We start from the raw sequence: 19,996 nt of genomic DNA, 5'->3' as shown, positions 1-19,996 counted from the left end.
AAAACATTAACACGGAGCGCGAAAAAAACGTGTTAACATATAATAAAATGTTCTGTGATTTTCAGAAGGGACAAAATAACCCCTCTACAACAGAGGTGAAGCTCCCAGCAAGTTTCCAACATTTCTGAAGGAAGCTGCTGAAAACACAGGTGAACTGAAAAAGGTGATTGATTAACCTTGTCCATTTTTAACAATATTTTAACCCATTCTTTCTCTTTTCTGCATTTAACCTTTGCTGTAGCTTCTTTCCTTTTAATAAACCTGGCGTTGTATAATTTATATATTTGGCTCTGATAAATTGTTGATGCTTTCATGCTGATGCCCTGCAGCCTGCACTGTAAAGTTAGCAGAGTTGGAGCAGATCTCCTGTCGGACAACATCTCTTAAATGGTGAGGATTTACTCACCTGCAAGCCATCCTATGTGTAAGTTATATGACATTATTCTTTCAGATGAACACAATCAGAGTTATATAAAGAAATGTCCTGGCTCTTCCAAGCTTTATAATGGCAGTGAATATTGCTTGGTTTGCTTGGTGATAAGCGGTAGGCTACGCGAGTCGACTTGCGCTAAAAAGGGTGACCCCCCCCCCCATGCTATGTTTTGTTTTGCTCTAATTTCTGTACTTCTGCTTTCGTCAATACGCATGCGTCAATGGTTATTCTTTTTAGCGCAAGTCGACTCGCGCATTGCTGACCACTGGAAGCTAGTTATTTAGTCTATAAAGTTTTAAATATAGATATTTTTCTCACACAAACATGCCACTTTGCTTCAGATGGCCTTTATTAACCCCCGGAGCTGTGTGGCGCAATAATATGATGGATAGATGCACTTTTATGGACTTCAAAAATGAAGCAACATTCACTGCCATTATAAAGCTTGGATTAGCCTGGACATTTTAAAATATAACTCTGATTGTGTTCGCCTGAAGAACCTAGGGATGACTTGGGGGTGAGTAAATCATGGGATATTTTTCATTTTGGGATGACCTAACCCTGGCATTATGAACCATGTGACTAGTAAGTAAAACCTCAAACATACAATAATGTTCAAAAGTTTGGTTTTGGTACATTTCTTTGAAAAAGGTCTCTAATGCTCACCAAGATAGCATTTGCTTGATTAAACAAAAACAGTAAAATCTAATATTTTGAAATAATATTAAAATTCTAAATAATTGGGTTCTATTTGAATATATTATAAAATGTAGTTTATTCTTGTGATGAAAGCTTAATTTTCAGCATCATTACTCCAGTCTTCAGTGTCACATGATCCTTCAGAAATCATTCTAATATGAGGATTTTATTCATTAAAGAATCCTGAAAAATGGTTTACACAAAAATATGAAACAGCACAACTGTTGTCAACACTGCTAATAATCATAAATGTTTTTGTGAGCAGCAAATCATCATATGAGAATGATTTCTGAAGGATCATGTAACACTGAAGACTGGTGTATTGATGTTGAAAATTCAGCTTTGATCACAGGAATATTAAATTAATAATAATAATAATAATAATAATACAATGTAAAATAGCTGTTTTCAATTTAAAGGGTTAGTTCAACCAAACCTTTAAATCCTGTCATCAATTCCTCTCCCTCATGTTGTTACAAACCTGTAAGACCTTCATTCATCTTCAGACAGCAATTTAATTAACACTTTCAAGGCCCAGAAAGGATGTAGACATCAATAATTACAATGGAAAGGAGACTGGCACAGGCTAGATCAAAATTGTGGAATTAAGTTATTTTTGCACACAAAAAGTATTCTTGTTGCTTCGTAACATTAAGGTTGAACCACTGGAGTCACATGGACTATTTTAACAATGTTTTTACTACCTTTCTGGGCCTTGTGTTGCAGTCTATGGAGGGGTCAGAAAGCTTTTGGATTTCATCAAAAATATTTTCATTTGTGTCTGAAGATGAACAAAGGTCTTACAGGTTTGGAACAACATAAGGTGAGGAATTAATGACAGAATTGACATTTTTGGGTGAATTATCACTTTAAATATATATTACAGTTTGTACTGTATTTTTGATCAAATAAATGCAGCCTTGGTGACTGTTGAGTAAAAGAGACTCTTTCAAAAGCATAAAAAACAGATTAGCAACATTAATAAGGTTCTCCTCTGTTTCAGCTGCCAGAAAATGATGAAGATGTGACAGTGTAGCTCGGGATAAGGAAGAGGATGAAGAGGAGGAAGAACATGTAAGTAAAAAAAAAAAAAAAAAAATTATACCTTTTTAACAAAAAGCAATACACCTACAATAGTATGGCTTTTTTTTTTTTTCAGCTTTCAGTTTACAAAGATCCAAAGTGAATATCTAGAGGCCATCCTCCTATCCTATCCTCAGAAGACCCTGCCCTCCGCTGGTGGGGTAAGAAAGACCCTCTTCCTCTTCTCTCACAGCTCTCCATCTCCCTCGGCCTCATCAACACTGTCTGAAGCTTTTTCCACAGCTGGGACACAGTCAGGAATGAGGGGTCTCAGATTCTTCCTGAGAAAGTCATCATGCTCATTTTCTTGAACAAAAAAAAAAACCTGTTGATGTATATTTTGGCCCAATAATACAGAAAAGATGCTAGGACTCTATGTAGTGTTTTTTTACATATCTCTTTTTTTACTATAGCTCAAGGACTATATATCTTTTGTAACTGTCACATTGTTCAGGTTTAGCTACAGATAGTGAAGCAATAAAGCACATCACCACCAGACATTTGTAGCAGGTGCCTCACAGGACATGCAGGACATTTCTGCAAATAAAAGTAATAATAAAGAAACTGATAAATCTTTTTTTCCATGTCTTTTTTGTGCTAAATTATTGAGAGTAGTACCAATATGAGTATTGATAAGTATAAGTGAGAAAATCCTTAACTACTCCCATCCCTAATAAGACAATAAAATATTTTAATAATTGGTTACATTGCTTATGCTTTTTTGTTTGATTAATGAATGGATGTGTTACATTTCTGTACTCATAATTTGTTAACACTTTACACTGTTCAAATGTTGACTTAATATTTGTAGCCTACAAAGTAACACTGAATAAATGCTGATTATTAAATTAATGCAGTGTGGTTTTGAGCCATTTTCTATTACAATTTAATAGGGGTTTGTATCGTTTTTTTATTATCTACAAGTACATAATCCCTAAATATATTAACTAAAAACAAAACAAATGTATTAATAAGGTTTTACAGCAGAGAAAAATGTTTGAGTGTATCAGTTCTATGTGGATTTCAAGGTTATGGACCAAGCACATCTTCATTTCCCGGACTAAAGGTGAGATTATTCAAATAAAGGTGGACGTGGTATTTTGGTCGTTAGGACGTACCTGCCACGTTCCAGCAACATATCATAATAACGTCGCAACGACGAATACAGGAATCACAAAGTTACGTCGCTGGAACGTTACCTGGTATGTCGCTGCGACTAATATGGTCCATTGAGGTTACGTCCTCACAACATGCCAGTTTGGTAGTTGAGACGTGATCATCACGTTATAGCAACGTACCAGTATAACGTCATCACGACGATTATGGGAATCACAAAGTTACGTCACTGGAACGTTATTAGGTACGTCGCTACGACGAATATGGTCCTTTAAGGTTACGTCCTCACAACATGCCAGTTTGGTCGTTGAGACGTGATCATCACGTTATAGCAACGTCCCACTATAACGTCGCCACGACGATTATGGGAATCACAAAGTTACGTCACTGGAACGTTATTTGGTACGTCGCTACGACGAATATGGTCCGGTCCGGTTACGTCTTCACAACGTAACTGTGTTAGCTGGGCAGATGCGTCCATCCTGTGATGCAGTTTTGAAACAGAATAGAAAAAAAAACATTTTAATGTCAAAAGTTTAACAAATATTTTCTTTGTACCAATTAATAACTCTAGGATTAGAAACTGAAGTGTCCCAGCCTGAGGCTTTTTATTCTGTTATACAGAATAGTAAAGAACAGCTGTTATAGTAAACTCTGTGTAGGACATGGTCATTATTCAAAATCGACGTGGCCTGTTTCGTACAGTACAGTATAGTTTATTTAATGCCATGCCAATGTGGCTTTACATTTATACAAAAAACAACAAAAAAAAAAAAATCAAGCAAAAAACAAACAAAAACAAAACAACAGCAATTAATATTATACAGATTTTTAACATTAATGTTTAAAACCATTTTCCGGTTAAAATCTTAAAAATCCTATATTCCTAATAAATCCTTGAGTGGGTTTGCTGCCTTTGCTGTTGTTGTTGCTGCTAATACTGACAATAGACATTAAAACAAGCATATGAGATATATTAATTAGCTGATAAAACAATTGTTATCTTATTCAATACAATCTAGTACATATTAAATAAATACTAATACGGCTTGCCATACGCGCTCCATTAAACACAGACTTCCGGTTTGTAACCGGCGTGTTTTGAAAGCGAATCGAGTGAACGCTCGCAGAAGGTAACTAATACACAAACATGTATTTTTACCACGATAATATGATTTTCATTGTGACTTATTAATGTGAGCATGAGTTAAATATTAGAAGTGGCAGTTAGTTAGACCATTTACAACTGTTATTCTTTCATATTGTACAGCAATAACTATTTAACGTTACCGCAGATCTAACAGGATGATTAATAAACAAACTAACTAAAGTGATCATTTAATCATATCGTTAATTTACTGGTCCAAATAAACATGTACGACGATTTGTTCGCTCAAACTACCCGCCGCAACGCGTCACCGTTTACATGACAACCATAGACGTGCAGTACTGATCATATGTGGTCAGACAGGGATTTTGTTTAATCTTGAAATTTACCGTAATTCTAGAGTAGAGTTTGATCACCTACAGCTCATTATATTCAGGTGAAATTACCTCAAAATGTAATTAAAAAAAATATTCTATTTTATTTATTTTCCATTTTAATGTTATTTGACTGCACTACATTAAAGTATTTTTTATTGTTTAAGGCCATACACACTGTGATGATGAACTCTCCTCCTACAAAAGAGCATAAAAGGTAAATATCGTGTGTGTTTATATATATATATATATATATATATATATATATATATATATATATATATATATATATATATATATATATATATATATATATATGAGAACTTACAGAAATACTGAAATCAAAGGGAAAAAAGTTTTATGACTATTAAGACTTAAGGGGAAAAAATATTTTATCCAGTATTACTATTTTCATTATTTTTACATTCCCACCCCCCAAATTCTCATTATTATAATCCAACTACAAATTTAAATTTTGAGATTATAAAAAAACAAAAACAAATTCTTGCTGATTCCCATCACATTCTCATGTATAATGCAGTCATTTGAAATACAATGATACAAATAAAGGAAAAAAACTGAAACTACCATGGACAATTTATAGATCATTAATTTTTGAGAATTAAGTTATTTTTGTGTATCATGGTAATGAGATCATGAGGGCAAAATTTGCTTAATTGGCATGGAAACAATAGACAATAGAAAAAAACATGTATGTGAAAAAATATAATAATGTAATTAATAAATATATGTATATATAAATAGATAAATGTAATGTTTGTATATATATATATATATATATATATATATATATATATATATACATACACTTTTTTATATGTATAATTTATATATATATATATATATATATATATATATATATATATATATATATATATATATATATATATATATATATATATATATATATATATAAAATAAAGTGTGTGCATTTATTTAACAATATTTGACACTAGTTGACCACATGCATGTATGAAGCATGTCTGAAATCCCAAATGACAGACTTTTAAGTGCTGAAGGTGCTCTCGTCCTCTTCCTCTGTCTGTGTTGGGGTCAGTCCAGAGCTCAGGCCACGGCTCGAGTCCCCGTTGCCCTCCATCCCCGAGCGACTAGCGTACCTGCGGCCGTCCCGCGAGCTGCTGGAGTTCTACCGGCAGAAAGTGGCGCAGTTTGATGGAGAACACGATGACCTGCTGCAGATGCTGGAGAAGTACCGCAGCACCGCAGAGGAGCAGGTCAGCCCTCTTCACCTGCCTTGTGTCTCTGCTCTCTCTGTCGGTGCGTTTGCATGTAATGCGGTGTGTGTGTGTGTGTTGTTGTGCAGCACAAGTTGCAGTGGGAGGTCCGTCAGCGCGAGGAGGAGATCGCGGAGCTCCAGAACGCTCTCAGTGATATGCAGGTGTATCTGTTCCAGGAGAGAGAGCAGGCGCTGCGACTGTACGCCGAGAACGACCGTCTCAAAATCAGGTCTGTGTCTGATATCATTATACAAGCGTGATCACTGAGATGAGCACAAGGCTGAAGGCTTTGTTTGCTGTCACAGAGAGCTGGAGGACCGCAAAAAGATCCAGCATCTTTTAGCGCTGGTGGGGCCGGATCCAGGCGAGATCACGTACTTCCATCGCGAGCCTCCCAATAAGGTTCAAAAGAATACCAAGCTTTGATATTATATAGCCGTCTGTGAAGGATTATGCTTTATTTTCGGTCCGCAAAGTTCTCATGAATTCAGTTTTATTTAGGTCACAATCCCTCAAAAGAAGATCCAGCCGAGATCACATGAGGAATCAAAGATGGCAAAACCAAGAGCTGTATATGCAAAAGGTTTGCCCTCACGGTTGCTTTTTTAAATGTTTAGTTGTAAAAGTAAAATATTGATTAAATTCTAGCAGTTGTATGGGTGGACCCATCTTGTCTATGTAAGAGGAGAATAGCTGTACTTTAACAGCATGTGGTGTTTTTCAAACTACAGCAAGCAAGAAATCATCACATGAAGACAGCACAAGTTCAGAGCAGTACAAGAGAGACAACCAGACGTTACTGCTGCAGGTGTGTGTGTGTGAGTGTGTGAGAATGAGAGAGAGTTAATGTGTCTGTGTGTTTGCATGCACTCTCAGATGAAAAAATCAGAATCTAGACTTACTATATTTGTGTATGAATTTATTAAATATTAACTTTCTTCAATGTCTTTTAATGCTTAACAAAAGTTAGCAGTTTCTGAGAAACACTGTTGATATTTGAAATCAACCCAAACAAACGCCGCCCCCAAAATGCACAAACACGCAATACAAGAGTCGATGTGTCTTTATCATGGCTGAAGCACAGCAAAATAATGCTTTGCAAAAAAATAATGGGAGGTGACGAACGAACGACAAAGAAACTGTACTCAAGAATATATACACAAGATTTTGTTGTTCATCTCCAGCTGCTCCAGACAAAACTGTCCTGTTACTATAGATAACATTACAACAGCATATCTTGGTTCTGTGAAACAGCAAAACCAATGTAACTCACGAATGGAGCAGAAAAAACGTAACCTCTGCATGTGTTTTCAGGCCTTCCCTCTGAGGTCTCTCCAGTGATTTAAAGCTTTTTAAAGTATCCTACAGCTGTCGCCTGATCATAACCAGTGATATTCCTCTGATCTTTCATCTTTTGTAATGTCTCTCAGCTATCTCTCTCTAGTCTTTCTTCAAATCTCTCTCTCCTCCCCATTATGGGTAGACACCCCCCTATTGCTGATTGGCTTACTCTCTCTCCTCCCCCATCATGAGTGGACACGCCCCATACTGTTGATTGTCTCAGTCTCCTCCCCCATCATAATTGGACACACCGCCTCCTGCTGATTGGCTCAGTCTCCTCCCCCATCATGAGTGGACACACCCCCTCCTACTGATTGGCTCACTCTCTCCTCCCATCACGAGTGGACACACCCCCTCCTACTGATTGGCTCACACTCTCTCCTTCCATCATGCGTGGACACACACCCTCCTGCTGATTGGCTCACTCTCCTCCCATCATGAGTGGACACACCCCCTCCTGCTGATTGGCTCACTCTCTCTCCTTCCATCACCAGTGGACACACCCCCTCCTGCTGATTGGCTCAGTCTCCTCCCCCATCATGAGTGGACACACCCCCTCCTGCTGATTGCTTCACTCTCTCTTCCCATCACGAGTGGACACACCCACTCCTACTGATTGGCTCACACTCTCTCCTTCCATCATGCGTGGACACACCCTCTCCTGCTGATTGGCTCACTCTCCTCCCATCATGCGTGGACACACCCTCTCCTGCTGATTGGCTCACTCTCCTCCCATCATGAGTGGACACACCCCCTCCTGTTGATTGGCTCACTCTCTCTCCTTCCTTCACCAGTGGACACACCCCCTCCTGCTGATTGGCTCACTTTAAATTTAATCAGAATTGAACATGCTTATACTGTATATAAGTTCATAATTTAAATGCTTTTATTCACTGAAATGCTCAGTGTTAATTGGTGCTGTTAACACTGAGCATATTGCCTCCATGAGTCCAGGTGGAGGCGCTGCAGGCTCAGATGGAGGAGCAGACGCGACTGGCTAAAGAGCAGGTGGAGGCGCTGCTGGAGGACCGACGCATTCACCTGGAGGAGAGGCAGGTTCAGCACCAGCGGGACCAGGAGAGGATCACAGCCCTCACCGAAAAGTAAGTTCATCCCTTCTTCTGTTCCAACAAAGCCTGAAGCCAGTGTCAAAGTTGAGCGTGACTCTCTCTCATCTGGTGCGCTCAGACTCCAGCGCACGCAGAATCTGCTGCACGAGAGCACGAGGGATTTCCTGCAGCTGAAGTTCGAGAGTCGAGCTCATGAGAAGAGCTGGATGGTGGAGAAGGACCGGCTGCTGCGAGAGCTGGACTCCTGTCAGGAGCGACTGCGCGAGGACCGCAGTTTCCACGAGCGGCGTCCGTCAGCAGACACCCTGTTCAAAACACAGCACAGTCACGAGAGCAGCCAGACACACCGGGACGAGATCAGGGTCAGAAAACTGAGCTTTTATTTTATATATACAGTCTTGTTCAAAATAATAGCAGTACAATGTGACTAACCAGAATAATCAAGGTTTTTAGTATATTTTTTATTGCTACGTGGCAAACAAGTTACCAGTAGGTTCAGTAGATTGTCAGAAAACAAATGAGACCCAGCATTCATGATATGCACGCTCTTAAGGCTGTGCAATTGGGCAATTAGTTGAATGGGGTGTGTTCAAAAAAATAGCAGTGTCTACCTTTGACTGTACAAACTCAAAACTATTTTGTACAAACATTTTTTTTTTGATCCATGATTCTTTAACAACATTCCACAATTCATTCACATTTCTTGGTTTTGCTTCAGAAACAGCATTTTTGATATCACCCCACAAGTTCTCAATTGGATTAAGGTCTGGAGATTGGGCTGGCCACTCCATAACATTAATTTTGTTGGTTTGGAACCAAGACTTTGCCCGTTTACTAGTGTGTTTTGGGTCATTGTCTTGTTGAAACAACCGTTTCAAGGGCATGTCCTCTTCAGCATAGGGCAACATGACCTCTTCAAGTATTTTAACATATGCAAACTGATCCATGATCCCTGGTATGCGATAAATAGGCCCAACACCATAGTAGGAGAAACATGCCCATATCATGATGCTTGCACCTCCATGCTTCACTGTCTTCACTGTGTACTGTGGCTTGAATTCAGAGTTTGGGGGTCGTCTCACAAACTGCCTGTGGCCCTTGGACCCAAAAAGAACAATTTTACTCTCATCAGTCCACAAAATGTTCCTCCATTTCTCTTTAGGCCAGTTGATATGTTCTTTGGCAAATTGTAACCTCTTCTGCACATGCCTTTTTTTTAACAGAGGGACTTTGCGGGGGATTCTTGAAAATAGATTAGCTTCACACAGACGTCTTCTAACTGTCACAGTACTTACAGGTAACTCCAGACTGTCTTTGATCATCCTGGAGGTGATCATTGGCTGAGCCTTTGCCATTCTGGTTATTCTTCTATCCATTTTGATGGTTGTCTTCCGTTTTCTTCCACGTCTCTCTGGTTTTGCTCTCCATTTTAAGGCATTGGAGATCATTTTAGCTGAACAGCCTATCATTTTTTGCACCTCTTTATAGGTTTTCCCCTCTCTAATCAACTTTTTAATCAAAGTACGCTGTTCTTCTGAACAATGTCTTGAACGACCCATTTTCCTCAGCTTTCAAATGCATGTTCAACAAGTGTTGGCTTCATCCTTAAATAGGGGCCACCTGATTCACACCTGTTTCTTCACAAAATTGATGACCTCAGTGATTGAATGCCACACTGCTATTTTTTTGAACACACCCCTTTCAACTAATTCAACTAATTGCCCAATTGCACAGCCTTAAGAGCGTGCATATCATGAATGCTGGGTCTCATTTGTTTTCTGAGAATCTACTGAACCTACTGGTAACTTGTTTGCCTCGTAGCAATAAAAAAATATACGAAAAACCTTGATTATTCTGGTTAGTCACATTGTACTGCTATTATTTTGAACAAGACTGTATATATAAGGGATGCAACAATACAGTTAGTTCACAGTTCAATACATACCTCGTTATTTAACCACGGTTTTCGGGTTGGTTTGTTTTTTTGCTATTCTGTTCTTACGTGACAAGAACAGAAAGAGGTTAAGAAGAAAATGTTATTATTGTAATACTCTTTTCTTTATTTAACTTAAAGGAACTGTATGTAAGAAATGTATTTCAATTAATCATAAAATGGCCCTGATATGTCACTAGACATTAAGAAATCATGTTCATTTCAAATACTTATATCACTGACAACAGTAGTCCGGCCAGGATATTGTCATTTAAAAGTTGTTGTTGCAGCCCTCAACTGATGTGGACATGTTGTGTTTTGGCCTGAAGCTCCGCCCTCCATCTATCGACCAATCACAAAGTCAGTAGTGTTTGGGCATCCGGGTTGCCAGATCTGCTCTATTTTCCACAGCTGCAGATCTACAAACGTTCCTGCTGATCCTGCAGCCAATCTGGCAACCTCGAGTCAGGGGGAGGGGGAGAGGGGTACACCTGCAGTACCAGTTTTGGCCACAATCTTACATACACTTCCTTTAAAAGACTCGGAAAAACCTTACTTAAACTTAACTTTACTTAAAAACCCTTGTACACATTCCTTATGTATATTATAACATAAAATAAATATATATAAAGATTTACAGTGGCAGCTTAGAGTTGTACAGTAGCATTTAAGCATGAAATTGAATGAATAAATGTAGGCTAAAATTAAAAATTACATAGTCTTCAATATGCAATATTGGGTTAGGGTGCTTTTCCTAACTCTTTAAGGACAAGCGTTAACAATAACTAGGCTGCGCTGCTAAGACCGGCTCGCATCTCATATACAGACACACGCGATTTTACTTCAACTTTAGACATAACCGACTGTGTTAATGTGTGTATCTGACAGTATTAGCCCAGTAAGACTAATTAGTCCAGTAATCGCGTGTTTGAAAGGTGCATGTAAAACTAATGTGAATGAAATGTTTAACCGGCAAGGCTTTAAAACGCGGCTAAACACCCCCTATCTTTAGTGCATATGATTGGATATTTGCTCATATCAGCGCGTAGACTCGCAGGTACAGTCAAAAAGAGGCAAAATAAACTGAGAGAAATATTTAAAACGAAGAGAAATAGAAATAATTAATTAAATGCAAAACAAACAAAATAACCAATTCACAAGCTCATATTGAACCGTGATTTTATATAGAATAAAAAATTATAAGAGCTTATAACGCAAAGATTATATATATATAGTCTTTGCGCTGGACAGACTCGTTTTTAGTGAGAGATCATATTCTCAGGTCTTTATCCAGCTCTCACAAGTGCTTTTGTCTCTTCCTTCCCAGCAGGCTTTGCAAGAGGAACTGAAACAGGCTCATAAACTGGCTGACATGTACAGAGATCAGTGTGTGAATCTGGAGACGGACCTGTCCCAAATCAGAGAAGAGGGCGACGTGGGTCGAGAGATTTTCAAAGTACGCAAACAAACTCCTACTTCACCAGAAGAAAACAAGAAAAACAGAAATGATTGCTTTCCCTCCCTCATGTATGCATGGGATTGTTTTCACATTAAAAATGATTTTTATCAGAATGTCAAGGCATAAACATTACGCTATATATTTCCTTTTAGAGTATGTTCTATTTTTAAACAAATGTTTTTATATCTATAAAGACACGAGGGTGAGATGCATTTGACATTTTAAAGCATTCTGATATTTTATTAAAGAGTTGAGGTTGTTTAAATGTCAAACTAGATTCTGAATTTTGAGTGTGTGTGTGTGTGTGTGTGTGTGTTTAGGAGCGTTCTGACAAGATGGCCAATCGCCTGCAGCTAATGACTCAGCGCTACGAAGCTCTGGAGAAAAGACGGGCCATGGAGGTGGAAGGATTCAAGACCGATATCAAACACCTGCGGCAGAAAGTCAAAGATGTGGAGAAACATCTCTTTAAAGTCAGTCAGCGCTCTCATTTGCCTCTTCTATACTGTTTCTATACTATACGCATCTTAAAAAACATTTGTGCAAACCATGGCAAGTTGGCTTGTTTTCAGCTACACACAAACAGCGAAATTGTCTGATATCATTATACACCGATTTAGCATATCATAATGACCACCTTCCTAATATTGTGTTAGTTCCCCTTTTGCTGCTAAAACAGCCCTGACCCGTCAAGGCATGGACTCCACTAGACCCCTGAAGGTGTGCTGTGGTATCTGGTACTAAGACGTTAGCAGTAGATCCTTTAAATCCTGAAAGTTGCAAGCAGGGCCTCAATGGATCTGATTTGTTTGTTCAGCACATCGCACAGATGCTCGATTTGATTGATTTGACAGTGAACGCCCCAAACTCGTTGTTGTACTCCTCAAACCATTCCTGAACCATTTTGCTTTGTGGCAAGAGCATTAGCCACCAGGGAATACCGTTTCCATGAAAGGGTGAACATGGTCTGCAACAATGCTTAGGTAGGTGGTGTGTGTCAAAGTAACATCCACATGGATGGCAGGACTCAAGGTTTCCCAGCAGAACATTGTTCAAAGCATCACACTGCCTCCTTCAGTAGCTTGTCTGTTTGATCGGACCACACGGCCCAGCCTTCACTCCCCATGTGCATCAATGAGCCTTGGCCGCCCATGACTCTGTGGCCGGTTCTCCACTGTTCCTCTTGGAGCACTTTTGATAGAGACTGACCACTGCAGACCGGGAACAGCCAACAAGAGCTGCAGTTTTGGAGATGCTCTGACCCAGTCGTCTAGCCATCACAATTTGTCAAACTCGCTCAAATCCTTACGCTTGCCCATTTATTGTGGCAACATAAACACAATCACTTCAAACACACTTCAAACACATAAAGGGGACAACATGTTAACTTCCCACCACTAACAGGTGCTGTGATGAAGGGATAATCAGTGTTATTCACTTTACAGGTCATAATGTTATGCCTGATCAGTGTATAAGAAATTTGCAGACATATAGCTATTCGTTAGTCATTCATATTATCATTAATAGTGCAAATCTATACCTGTCTCTTTCACTAGTTGACCCTGAACGTGGGCCCGAATCAAGACCTGGCGATTCTCCACGAAGTGCGGCGGACCAACAGCCGCACGGTAAAGGTCCAGGATGAGCTGAAGAACCTGAAGGGCAAAATCTACAAACTGGAGAACGATCTGAGATTCTGCTGATGTGGATCGATGTAGGAATATGGATATGATTGGTCTCAAGTTATTTTCCTCAAATTATTTGACCAAATATCTATCCATTCCTTTGAGTTTTATGATTTGGAGTATGAAGAAGACTGGATGAACGTTTCAGAAGAAATTTGGGCATCTTAGAACTGAGTGTTTATTTGTGCTGTTGTGTTTTATTTTTGATAAATAAAGGTTGATTTTTTTTTTTGTATTCATTATAAAAGTGATCACTATTTTTGAACTGGTCTGAGACAATGATGAATAACATGAGGCTCATGCTCAATTTATCTTAATTCTCAAGACAAAAACAAAACTGAAATGTTTGGAAGAGACTACAATATTTCAGTTGACAAAAAACTAAAACATACAGATGAATCTGATGAAAACTATCAAAAACACACAAAAAAAATAATTAAAAAAAAGTATATACAGCTCTGGAAAAAATTAAGAGTCTCTTAATTTTTTCCAGAGCTGTATACTTTATATTATTTACATTTTATTTATTTATATATATATATTATATATATATATATATATATATATATATATATATATATATATATACATATATATATACAGTCTTGTTCAAAATAATAGCAGTACAATGTGACTAACCAGAATAATCAAGGTTTTTAGTATATTTTTTATTGCTACGTGGCAAACAAGTTACCAGTAGGTTCAGTAGATTCTCAGAAAACAAATGAGACCCAGCATTCATGATATGCACGCTCTTAAGGCTGTGCAATTGGGCAATTAGTTGAAAGGGGTGTGTTCAAAAAAATAGCAGTGTGGCATTCAATCACTGAGGTCATCAATTTTGTGAAGAAACAGGTGTGAATCAGGTGGCCCCTATTTAAGGATGAAGCCAACACTTGTTGAACATGCATTTGAAAGCTGAGGAAAATGGGTCGTTCAAGACATTGTTCAGAAGAACAGCGTACTTTGATTAAAAAGTTGATTAGAGAGGGGAAAACCTATAAAGAGGTGCAAAAAATGATAGGCTGTTCAGCTAAAATGATCTCCAATGCCTTAAAATGGAGAGCAAAACCAGAGAGACGTGGAAGAAAACGGAAGACAACCATCAAAATGGATAGAAGAATAACCAGAATGGCAAAGGCTCAGCCAATGATCACCTCCAGGATGATCAAAGACAGTCTGGAGTTACCTGTAAGTACTGTGACAGTTAGAAGACGTCTGTGTGAAGCTAATCTATTTTCAAGAATCCCCCGCAAAGTCCCTCTGTTAAAAAAAAGGCATGTGCAGAAGAGGTTACAATTTGCCAAAGAACACATCAACTGGCCTAAAGAGAAATGGAGGAACATTTTGTGGACTGATGAGAGTAAAATTGTTCTTTTTGGGTCCAAGGGCCACAGGCAGTTTGTGAGACGACCCCCAAACTCTGAATTCAAGCCACAGTACACAGTGAAGACAGTGAAGCATGGAGGTGCAAGCATCATGATATGGGCATGTTTCTCCTACTATGGTGTTGGGCCTATTTATCGCATACCAGGGATCATGGATCAGTTTGCATATGTTAAAATACTTGAAGAGGTCATGTTGCCCTATGCTGAAGAGGACATGCCCTTGAAACGGTTGTTTCAACAAGACAATGACCCAAAACACACTAGTAAACGGGCAAAGTCTTGGTTCCAAACCAACAAAATTAATGTTATGGAGTGGCCAGCCCAATCTCCAGACCTTAATCCAATTGAGAACTTGTGGGGTGATATCAAAAATGCTGTTTCTGAAGCAAAACCAAGAAATGTGAATGAATTGTGGAATGTTGTTAAAGAATCATGGAGTGGAATAACAGCTGAGAGGTGCCACAAGTTGGTTGACTCCATGCCACACAGATGTCAAGCAGTTTTAAAAAACTGTGGTCATACAACTAAATATTAGTTTAGTGATTCACAGGATTGAAAAAAAAAATGTTTGTACAAAATAGTTTTGAGTTTGTACAGTCAAAGGTAGACACTGCTATTTTTTTGAACACACCCCTTTCAACTAATTCAACTAATTGCCCAATTGCACAGCCTTAAGAGCGTGCATATCATGAATGCTGGGTCTTGTTTGTTTTCTGACAATCTACTGAACCTACTGGTAACTTGTTTGCCACGTAGCAATAAAAAATATATTCAAAACCTTGATTATTCTGGTTAGTCACATTGTACTGCTATTATTTTGAACAAGACTGTATATATACACACACACACACACATATGCATTTGATATATATATTTTGTATGTTTGAGTAAAAAATGGAAATAAATTATATATATATATATATATCTCAGTAATGAGGATTTTAAATTTGAGGATAAAATAAATAGAAGTTTTGGGGTAAAATATGCTTAATTGTCAAGACAATATCACAATGTAAATAACAAAAAAAAAAATTACACATATTTTATTTACATTACACAACATCTGAAATATGACCCCATACATTAATTTGCGAGATTCGCTCATACATTGAAGCGATTCATCCTGAGCACAGCGAAGCGGTGACACGGTCACCCTCCAGATCATTGTCTAGTTTTATCTCATTCAAGTATAGCATTTATTTTCCAAAAAACATCTCCAACTGAGAGTTTGGTCATTTGAAATTAAAATATAGTATATTGCACGATAGTGTAGAACGTACCATTGTCATTACTTGGCAATAATATTAACGGTACAAATACTTTTTATAATATGCAAATTACTACAAAAAGAGCCAAAGGTATATACAAAGTCAACTAAAAGCCACATATAATGAAAGCAAGGGGGGACGCAACACTGAAAGCTGCACTTCACATGTACCTCAATAATGCCCATAAGGCTCCAACAATGGCAGAACGAATTAAACACACAGTTCATTTGCTCCTGAGGCACAAAAGTGCGTTGTCACTTCACACTCGATTAGTTCACAATCTGATGTAGTGTTGAAACGTTGGCCCTTTCGGTGGTATCTGAAACATACGTTGTCTGTTTCATTTTTACTCTAAAATTGGTGACATGTCTCAAGGCTGCATTATTCCCGGCCAGCAGGAACCAGCCCGATGACCGGGAATTTACAGGTGTAAACATATTCTACTTTGATAATGAGCTGTATAACACTTGGGCATTAATGGCTGCTGTCAAAACCCTTCAAAATTCCAGCTTTAGTTAACAAACTAATGTTTTGTCAATCAATAGGCCTTTTAGTGAGGCATGTGGTTGTCCACCCTCATTAGTTTGTGACTGCGAGAGCTGATTGTGTTCACAGTGTGTCAGATCATGTAGTTCTTCTTGAGCACCTCCAGATATTGTTGAGTGGCTCTGCTCACGGGGTCCTTCTGCTCCAGGGTCACGTTCAGGTTCAGGTTTTGAGAGCCGGAGGCCGAACCTACAGGAGACAAACGGGCAGAACCTCCTTCCAGCTCTCCGGTCACTGAGAGAGAAAGAGAAGGACAGTCCACGTCAAAAAAAAAAATACAAATTAAATTTGCAGCAACATCTCTTTTCTGATGATGAGGGCGGGGAAACCTGTCACTCAGATGAGATCGACCCCAACCATCCAAACCATCATCCAATCAATTCCCCATGAACAAAATCAATCCCTGCCCTACATTTGTTCTTGTTTGAGAAGCAGTTTTACTATACGTCACAATAGGGAAGAAAAGACTATTGTAACTTCTGTTTCATGCCGACGTTAATCATGCTTTAAGGATATTTTGTTGTAATAATGCCTCACCATAGTCCAGTTCCTTCGATATATTCTTCTCCAGCTCCGTCTGCATCTGTAACAGGAACAGACAAACCTGATTACACTTCTAACTTTATCTCCTTAAACACACGTGTCCCAAAAACAGCCACATCACAGCATTTACAATGAATCGGACATGTCATGGTTTAGTCCAAATCAAATACAAATGCTAGGGTTTTACGCCTGCATTTAGTTCATGAAAAATACAGTAAAAACAGTAATATCCTGAAATATTATTACAATTTAAAAGAAGTTTTTCTATTTGAATACATGTCAAAATGTAATGTATTCCTGTGATCAAAGCTGAATTTATCATCATTACTCCAGTCCTCAGTGTCACATGATCCTTCACAAATCATTCTAATATGATGATTTTTATATGTCTGAGCAAACAAAGCCATAATATAAGCCCTAGCTAGTGATATAATTAGAATAAAATGTAAGTAGTATAATATTAAATAAAGACAGTTGTAAATGTAACAGTCAGAGGCATTAAAGATAATTATTAATAATAATAATAATAATTCATTACATTTATATAGTGCTTTTCTAGACACCCAAAGCGATTTACATATAGAAGGGGGGGACATATAACAGCAGATCAGATGCTGAACTGAAGCATTCACATAGATATTAGTAAAAGAAATTAGCACCAATGTGACTAATACAGACCTGAGACTAGCAGAACATGTTACACATCACAAACATTTGATCTCATTTAAATATTCATGATATTCAGACATAATTGGTACTTCATTAGCATGTATATTGTGCACAGTATGCCAATTTTCTGTATCCATTAAATACCAGGAGAACCTAATACATTCATCAAAATGTGCATTATATAAGCAGAGCACACTGCATACTGTATCCCATAATGCAGCACACTTGACTTTACCTTTCATTTCCAATGAGGTAAAAGAACTGAAACTGAAACCATCACAAGTTACAATATTTTTTTTTACACAAAATCCTGATTATTATTTAATTTATTATTAATAATCCTAATATTATTTAAGCTACTTGCTAAATTAATTTGAATGCGGTCAATGAAATGTATTTTCAATGTTGCACACTGCAAAAAACAAATGGTAGTGTAAAATGTATAATACCCAGTATGCAGTGCAAAAGTATTTCATTCTGAACAATGTTATTGTCTCCCAAAAACGTTAGACATTAAAGGGTTAGTTCATCCAGAAATTAAAATTATACCATAATTTACTCACCCTCAAGCTATCCTAAGTGTATAGAAAAAGATCCATATTTATAACTGTATGAACAATAATCACTGGTCACAGAAGTCACTAGTCCGGAACTAGGCTTGTGTACTATCGTTCCTGGAAGCCGGCAAATATAGTTCATAAAGTTATAAATATGGGTATTTTTCTTACACAAACACATGGTTTCACTTCAGAAGGCCTTTACAGTCCCTGACAAAAGTCTTGTCGCTTATCTATTTTCTAGAAATACCTGATATTAACCTGACTTTTAATTTATTCATTGGTGTTAGAAATAGCTCATATGAAAAGCTAAAACCCTCCCAAATGATGTTTAATGCACTGAAATAAATAATGTTCACAGAAAAAATATTTATCATTTAATCAAGACAGAAAGGTCAAATTTTGGCAAGACAAAAGTTGTCGCCTATACAGAAATTGAACAAATTTACTGCAAATACAAAAATATGTCAGCAAATTAAGTTGTGGCGCTGTGAGATCCAAATTTAATATCTTGTATGACTTCCATGAGCTTGAAGGACTGCATCCATGCGGTTTGGCAAGGATTCACACAATTTATTGATGAAGTCATCAGGAATAGCTAAGAAAGCAGTCTTGCATGCCTCCCAGAGTTCATCAATATTCTTTGGTTTCGTCTTCCATGCGTCCTCTTTCATCCTACCCCACATATGCTCAATGATGTTCATGTCTGGTGACTGGGCTGGCCAATCCTGGAGCATCTTGATCTTCTTCGCCTTGAGGAACTTTGATGTGGAGATGGAAGTATGCGATGGAGCACCGTCTTGCTGCAGAATTTGGCCTCTTTTATGGTTGGGAATATAAGAGGTAGCTAAGATTTCTTGGTATTTTAGACTATTGATGTTGCCTTCCATCCTGCAGATCTCTCGCACACCCCCATACTGGATGTAACCCCAGACCATGATTTTTCCGCCACCAAACTTCACTGTTTTCTGGGTGAATCTCGGATCCATTCTGGCTCCAGTAGGTCTCCTGCAATATTTGCGGCGACTGTGGTGTAATTCAACAGAAGATTCATCTGAAAAATCCACCTTCTGCCACTTTTCCTGCGTCCATCCTTTTAGCAGGCTGTGGGCCTTGGCAAATGCCACACGGTTTTTCAATTGTCTTTTGTTTAGTTCTGGCTTCTGAGCACTGATTCGACCATGGAGGCCATTTCGAGACAGAATCCGACAAACTGTTCTGGTTGACACAGGGACTTCAGGTGACCAGGTCTCGTGGAGCTCTGCTGCAGTGGAAAATGGGCTGGCCTTGGATTTTCGAGCCAACAAACGGTCCTCTCGAGCAGTTGTCTTGCGGGGTCTGCCTGACCTGGGCTTGTCAAAAACGTCTCCAGTCTCTTCAAATCTTTTTTTTTATCCTCTGTACTTGACGCTGAGACACATTGAAGGTGTCTGCCACATCAGCAGTGGATCTGGTCTTCAGCCTC

The 19,996-nt window shown here is 38.2% G+C and overlaps 2 protein-coding genes across 11 annotated transcripts in view; one reads left to right on the top strand and one right to left on the bottom strand.

The window, feature by feature from the left end:
- The first annotated feature begins 4,404 nt into the window (after nt 1-4,404).
- Nucleotides 4,405-13,983, top strand: ccdc77 (coiled-coil domain containing 77). Of its 2 annotated transcripts, none has more exons than XM_067436222.1 (12): nt 4,405-4,464; nt 4,981-5,030; nt 5,892-6,069; nt 6,159-6,301; nt 6,378-6,474; nt 6,574-6,655; nt 6,804-6,880; nt 8,368-8,516; nt 8,602-8,845; nt 11,744-11,872; nt 12,196-12,348; nt 13,432-13,983. In XM_067436222.1, the coding sequence occupies exons 2-12, from the start codon at nt 4,996-4,998 to the stop codon at nt 13,576-13,578; spliced, it is 1,434 nt and encodes a 477-aa protein (XP_067292323.1). In that variant the 5' UTR covers nt 4,405-4,464; nt 4,981-4,995; the 3' UTR covers nt 13,579-13,983. The 2 variants fall into 2 exon arrangements, with proteins under 2 accessions (XP_067292323.1, XP_067292324.1); XM_067436223.1 differs by having other exon boundaries at nt 11,747-11,872; nt 13,432-13,981.
- A 1,990-nt stretch (nt 13,984-15,973) lies between these two features.
- Nucleotides 15,974-19,996, bottom strand: part of si:ch211-272n13.3 (ankyrin repeat domain-containing protein 26) — a 74,545-nt gene continuing 70,522 nt past the window's right edge. For 8 of the 9 annotated variants that reach the window (XM_067435846.1, XM_067435845.1, XM_067435848.1 and 5 more), the window contains 2 exons: nt 17,300-17,345; nt 15,974-16,996 (listed from right to left, as the gene is read on the bottom strand). In XM_067435846.1, coding sequence (XP_067291947.1) covers nt 16,836-16,996; nt 17,300-17,345 — 207 coding nt within the window. In that variant the 3' untranslated portion in view covers nt 15,974-16,835. The remainder of the gene's footprint in view (nt 16,997-17,299; nt 17,346-19,996) is intronic. The other variant, XR_010901551.1, reaches the window with a different exon arrangement.

The sequence above is a fragment of the Pseudorasbora parva genome, chromosome 25 (genome assembly GCF_024679245.1).
Source record: "Pseudorasbora parva isolate DD20220531a chromosome 25, ASM2467924v1, whole genome shotgun sequence".
NCBI lineage: Eukaryota > Metazoa > Chordata > Actinopteri > Cypriniformes > Gobionidae > Pseudorasbora > Pseudorasbora parva.
This window is presented reverse-complemented; position numbering and strand designations above follow the sequence as displayed.